The following is a 6,611-nucleotide window of genomic DNA, read 5'->3' on the forward strand; positions in this document are numbered from 1 at the left end:
ATCGTGATTTATAATTTGTTACAGTATTTTCTCTCACAAAAAATTCACGTAAATAAAAAATGATTCGAATCACATTATTTGAATCATCCAACCAATTACTACTCTCATTATCAACTTCAACAAATACACGATTTTGTAAACCAAAAATCAAACTAATTTAAAAAATTCACAAAATTTTTACTTAAATTAATAAACTTCTCCGTGTATAACACATTAGCTTCAAGATATGAAAAAAAGGTGTGAAACCCAGATTCCGACATGAACCCATGCAGGGGTCTCGGTGTTCGTTGTTTGGGGCGCTCGACCCACGTTCGCGAGAGACCCATCGAGTGGCGAGAGTGATGGGCTCGGAAACGGACCCACAGAGTGGCAAAGATGTTGGTGTGGCAGGGGTGGCAAGAGTGATGGGCTCGGAAACGGACCCACAGAGCGGCGAAGATGTTGGTGTGGCAGGGGTCGCAGACGGAGGATCGACGAGTAGCGCAAGGAAGGGCTGAGCTTTCTGACGGCAATGAAAGCTGAAGGTGTGCGGCACAAATTCTGGTGGTTGTGAAGCTGCGTGGAGGGCCGAGGTGCGTTCATGAAGAGTGGGTCACGATCTCCAGTGAGCCGAGAGGATCGACGAGGAGACGAGAGACGCATAGCCGCAAAGTTCGACCGGCGCGGGGGCTAAGGTTCAGACAGAGACGCAATAGATCTCCGGGGGGGACTGGGTGGTGGTAAGGATAAAAGAGGATCTGATTAGGTGCCAGCGACGTGAGTGGAGATCCGGTGGGGAAGAACCAGGGGTGGCAGGTGGTGAAATGCTCCAAAAAAATTTAGGACTTTTTAGTGTGTGTTTGAAACCCTTTTTTAAAATAATCTTCGCGTACTTTGAAAAATAAAAAATGAAAATAAAAACAGACGTTTATTTAAAAAATATTTTAAAAATAAAAATAAAATAATGAGAATAATTTTTGTGAAAGAATTAAAAAATAATTGAAAGTTATTTTCATTATTTTTAATTTTTAGTACTTATTAAAAATATTAAAATATATTAATTAATAAACAAGATTTTATTTTTTTTATCATACTCAAAACAATCTCTTATAGGATGTTTGTTTCATGTATTCGTCTCTGATTTTGAATCATAATTCATGGTTCTCTACAGCGTTTTTCTCTCACAAAAAACACACGTAAAATGAGAATGATTCTGAATCATGATTCTGAATCTATAAACCAAACGTCAACTAAAAATCAACTAAACACAATTTTAGAATTCGTTCTAAAATAATTCTTAAAAAGATCTCATTTTTACTTTTTATTAAAAATAAAATCATTTTAAAACTAATTTCAAACACATTCTTAATTTATCTGATGTTAGTGTTAGTAGTTGAAGGGTTAAGATCCAAAGTTTATTGGACGCAAATTAATATTTTTATGAAATATAGGAGTTGAATTATAATTAAGGAACATAAAAGTAAGATTGTAATCAAATGCACTTTGTTCTATAAGATTGTAATCAAATGCACTTTGTTCTATTTTAGTTTTTATGATCACAATCATTTTTTATCCTTGCTTTTTAATCTGATGGCCCATATTACACACCTACCAGTAGGGAAAAAGTGAGTCACCTTGCCATAGATTTGTCCATAATTAATACTTCATCTTTTATCTTTTTAGAATTTGTTTTTTTGTTGTAATGCAATGATAGATTATAAGGTCTTAATATCCATCAGTAAAATAACTAATGGGTTAAAAATGTATTAATCAAGAATATAGATTAAAAATTTAAGTCCATGCACTTTAAGAGTAAGTTAACAATTTTTTTCTTAAAATATATTGTCAAATTAGATTGGGTTGTAAGAATTCAATTAAACAATTTATCTGGTAAAACTTAATTATGGTATTTTCTTTTTCTTTTGGATAATTTCAATTTAACATTATGTTATAACGAAATCATCTTTTACTACCTCGTGTTCTCGTATTTTTAATAATTTTAAATTGGTACCTCAACCTTATAAAAATGGGAGGTTCTCTAATACTCTTAGTGTACCGGTAGGTCAGGTTTTTTTAACCGTTAAATTTGCGTATTTTTACGTGATTTTATGCAAATTTAACGGATGAAAAATTTGACCTACCGGTATATTAACGTATTAAAAAATGTCCCTTTAAAAAACCAATTTTTGGTGCTCTGAGACCTATTTTAAAACATGAAATGTTGATTTTGTCTTTTTAACAATTTGATGACATTATCAAAGAATAGATACACGACATACATCATAAAAGTTCGCTTTTTTATAACATAAAAGTTGACTATTTACACAATGAAAATCAGCATGAGAGAGGGAGAGAGGATATTTAACTATCTCTTATTTCGTACGCCTGAACTCTTCTTCTATAGTGTCAAAAACAATGAATCCAAAACTCAAAATTTCACTCACAATTCAAAACAGGTTGCTATTCAACACATCTGATGAGCTGGTAATTTTATGGTTAGAACAGCTATACAGCATCAAACTTCATACCCAGGATTCACTTTCTGTTGCACGTCCCCATAACTCTCCAACTCCTCCATGTCCTCTAAACTTCCCAAGAAAAGTGGCAGCCTTTGGTGCAACTTGACTGGTTGAATTGAAAGAATCCTGTTCTTACCATCGGATCCTTTCCCTCCAGCTTGCTCCACTAGAAAGCTAAGCGGGTTTGCTTCGTACACCAAACGAAGATGGTCCCTCGGATTCATTGCAACACCGCCATACAAAAGAGTTCGATGCAGATCAGCCACCAGAGAACAGATGTAACGGGCTGAGTACTTCTTGGGGTACTTTCCTTTCCCTTGCCTTACTGTGTCTATGTATTTTCTAAGTCCTTCGGGCCAGTCAAAGTATCGAGCATCATTTACAGAATATATTTGACCTGTGGAAAGAGAGATAACAAGTAGAATATGAAGGCTTTTTCTATCTTTTTATCTGTAACGGGTCATTTTCAAACCAAATTAAGCAGAATTCACAGCATTGAAATGGTTTGCCAATCCATTTTGATTGAAGAAGAGTAAAGTACTTTTCAGGTACACCACTTGAAGATATGAGATAAAGAAATTCTCATTCCCTTAAACCAATTTTAATTGATACTTGTGGAATTGAAAAGTACTAAACACATAAGTTATCAGTGCATATCATTTGCAGATGAGCTAAACTCGAAAGCTTTAAGATCTTCAACAGAGTAAATATTTCTCCTTTAATCTAGTAAGAGAAAACAGCCATGACCGCGAGCAGCCATAATATAGTTCAATAGCAATTGATATTCAGACAGCCACTGCATTCTCCTGTAAAAATTTTCCCAGGAAAATTACAGCCAAATTAAGCCAGGGAAATTAAATTCATCTCTTAAACTTTATTGATACAGGGTTTTTTTTTTCACAATTTTTGTGATATGAGTTTATACTGAATGGATCTTTTTCATTTAAAATTCCAATTCCAGATACACCATCAAATGTACTATATTATGATGTATTGGAAGATCTGATATGCTACCTCGAGGAGGGATTTTTATGTTTGGATGTGTGAGAATAAAATCTCCAGTCGAATGATCCAGAGTGAATGCATGTGTTCCTGAACCAAAACTTGCACAGAATATTGTGGCAGATGAATAGAGTGCATAGCCAGCAGCCACAAGCCTAGTTCCACTCTGAAGTGAATTCAGCTGAGCCTTTTCCTCCATTGGCAGGTGATCCAGTTCAACAAGGCGGTTATAGATCCCAAAAATCGTTCCGGTGGGAATGGAAGCATCAATATTTCGAGAACCATCTAGAGGATCCGTTACCACCACAAAGGGTCCATCATCACTTATCCAAATTGGAGCATCATCTTCTTCAGAAGCCATGACGGCAACTTTACCGGAATTTCTAAGAGATGACAAGATGATTTCATTCTGTAAAACACGAGAGACAAGTAAAAACAATAGCATTGGGGAATAGTTGCACGATTTTTTGTTTATGGAAACTAAAAGGCCAAATATTTTGCTTTTTGGAAAACACTAAAAACCGCTTGGTGTATTTTGATATTTCCTAGTTTTATTAGCAAGGCAATAGTAAACAAAAATGTGACCACATAAGGCCTTAACTCGGGGCAAAGAAAAAATCAACAAATATCTTCGCTAAAAATCAAGTATGGATGTGTCTTTTACAAATTAAATCTTGTAATCACTATACTTTCATCTAAGTCTTACACATAGATAAATTAAGCTCATTGAATGAACACCACAACAAACTCCCACAGAACCTTTTTTTTTTTCCTTTTTTGGATAAATTCCGTTGATACACATTATTATAGCAGCAATCACATCATATAGCAAGAAATAATTCAGTGCCCAGATGTAAATTCTCTTCTAACCAAGCAACTCAGATTTTGTTTTTCCTTTTTGGTGAAAAGGGATTTTCAGTCATTGAAGAAACTTTCGAATATTTAGTACCACAATAGTGAATGTGCATACCACATACTAGGATCACAAAACTTCTTCGAGCAGAACATATTTGTAGTTTATGAAAGACTAATTTTCTAGAGAATTAGCACAACTTTGTAATGTATTCTCATTTTCTTTTAACTGCAAAATAAATATATTTAGGGTAATCTTGGCAAATACCCCTTGAAAGCGCATGGGTCAGGATTTTTACCCTTTACGCTTGATTCATAACTTTTTTAGTCAAATAATTACACTAACAAAAGGGTATTTATCAAGAGTAAGGGATAAAAGTCCAGACTCATACACTCTCAAGTAGAAATTCTCCATTTTTTATATATTTATGAATCTAATTACAGTATCAGGATGACAGTCAAAATAAATCTAAACCATTAAAGTTTAAAATTTGTGTCGTTAGTTAATGTAATTCGCTTAGAAAATTGCTTGTACTAAACAATTAGTTCTGCCATTTATGAAATTACAATTAGTGTCGCGTCATCATTTCTTCAGGATAACACACGGATATCTTTGTATTTGTCATTGTTACACTTAGTTAGAAATTTATGGGCAGAATTATCAAGAGAAAACACACAAAATTATGGACCAAAATGCTGAAGTTGTGTAATATTCCTAGCCTGATATTGGCGGGTTCATTTCAGACAAAATCATTTATCTGGGCCTAGTTTCGGTTTACCTGAAGACCTAGTTGGCTTAAGACTGAGCCCACATAAGAAAATCCCACTTTGAATTTGGATATGATGTATCCCAACTATAATCAGTTATCAGTCATCCACATGAATAAAAGAAAGAAAGAAAGAAATCTAGTTCTTTCTAGTGACACAGATAGTAAGTACTACTTGGTGGAGATGAGTTCAATTACGCATTTGGCATCTTCAGTTGGCAATACATGCAATTGCAAACCCAGCAGAATTAAGCCTAAACAACAACAATTACACTCAAAGTCAAAACACAACAACAACAACAACTAGTCTTATCATAACATCAATGCATGTCAAAGCCTCAAGCAGCTACAAACAAAAACTTCTGCAACTAAAAGAAAAAGTAAAGCCAAGAGGTTTGTTTGGGAGGAGAGAAGCCATTATTGGTGCACAAAATTTAGGGCCGTGTTTAAGTAGCATACATAGTTTAGAGAGCATTTATAGAATTAATAATCCTAAATTTTATTGTTAGTCAAGTCCCACCTACAAAAACTAACTTCTAACGAAACACACATCATTCAACGTTTGACAAATTGGAAAATGCCGGTTGTGGGCATACCGAGACGATATCGAGCGGCTTCGGCGCATCCCTGCCGGAGCCACCGGTGGCGCCGGCGGGGCCTACCTGCTTGCCGATGATGAGGCTGGAATTGAAAGGAGAGGCCACAAGAGCCGCAATTCTCTTGCAAGCGTATTGCAAGTGATACAACAACACGACCAGATCATCTCCGGCGCCGATTCCGCCTTTGCCCACGTAATCCATCAGCGTGGAAACCCCATTTTCACCGCTTAAAGAGGCCACGGCTCGTGGAATTAGTCTAACGCCAACCCCAGAAAGAGATGAGAACGCCATTGATCCTCGTGTTCGTGTGTGATAAGATGTTGTTCTTGAGCAGGAAAACTGGTTTCTTGGTGGGAAAGTGTGGAGATTCGAGTGGGAAAATAGGGGTGGGCGTGAGGATGAGGATGATGGTGGGGGTGTTACCGTTGGGATGGGTTGCATATTATGTAATGAAAATGAAATAAATGGGTATATATAAGATTATATATATATATATATATAGAGAGAGAGAGAGAGAGTATAATAGTTGCGGAAGTTAACTAGAGTAGAAGGAACATTGATTGTGGGTTTTCGAGATTGGGAGGAAGAGGTTTCCGGATTCAGAGACAGCTGGATAAGGAGTTTTTGGTTTTCGGGAGCTTGGGGTTTTTTTTATTTATTGACTCGGGAGCTTGAAGTATTTGGAGGAGTTGCAAAATTGGAAAACAATCCAAACAAACAAAGGGAAAAAAAAAGTTGGGAAAATTTCGCTTTTTTTTCTTTTTTTCTTTTGTGGTAGGAGGGGTGGTTTTAAAATGATTGTTTTCGCTTGGGTTACTGATTTGGGTATATACTATACCCTGTCTAGAAAGATGTGATGCGAGGTCTTTGATTTGATTTGATCTTTTTTTTTT

General features: G+C 35.8%; 1 protein-coding gene across 1 annotated transcript; it reads right to left on the bottom strand.

Moving 5' to 3' along the window:
- Window positions 1–2,276: 2,276 nt before the first annotated feature.
- LOC21384661 (fructose-1,6-bisphosphatase, chloroplastic) lies at window positions 2,277–6,462 on the bottom strand. Its single transcript, XM_010099917.2, has 3 exons — window positions 5,716–6,462; window positions 3,513–3,909; window positions 2,277–2,895 (listed from the first exon to the last, which is right to left on the bottom strand). Exons 1-3 carry the CDS (start codon window positions 6,157–6,159, stop codon window positions 2,495–2,497), a joined length of 1,242 nt encoding a protein of 413 aa, XP_010098219.2. The 5' UTR covers window positions 6,160–6,462; the 3' UTR covers window positions 2,277–2,494.
- Between the last annotated feature and the right edge of the window lie 149 nt (window positions 6,463–6,611).

This window comes from Morus notabilis, unplaced genomic scaffold (genome assembly GCF_000414095.1).
Source record: "Morus notabilis unplaced genomic scaffold, ASM41409v2 Scaffold5628, whole genome shotgun sequence".
Taxonomy (NCBI): domain Eukaryota; kingdom Viridiplantae; phylum Streptophyta; class Magnoliopsida; order Rosales; family Moraceae; genus Morus; species Morus notabilis.

What these genes read in the sequence shown, in the direction of transcription:
- LOC21384661 (XM_010099917.2), bottom strand. Translation starts at nt 6,159, where the DNA reads ATGCAACCCATCCCAACGGTAACACCCCCACCATCATCCTCATCCTCA. An exon ending in AGCCGCTCGATATCGTCTCG is followed by an intron (nt 3,910 to 5,715) that starts GTATGCCCACAA and finishes CGTGTTTTACAG; the next exon opens with AATGAAATCATCTTGTCATC. An exon ending in CATAAAAATCCCTCCTCGAG is followed by an intron (nt 2,896 to 3,512) that starts GTAGCATATCAG and finishes CTCTTTCCACAG; the next exon opens with GTCAAATATATTCTGTAAAT.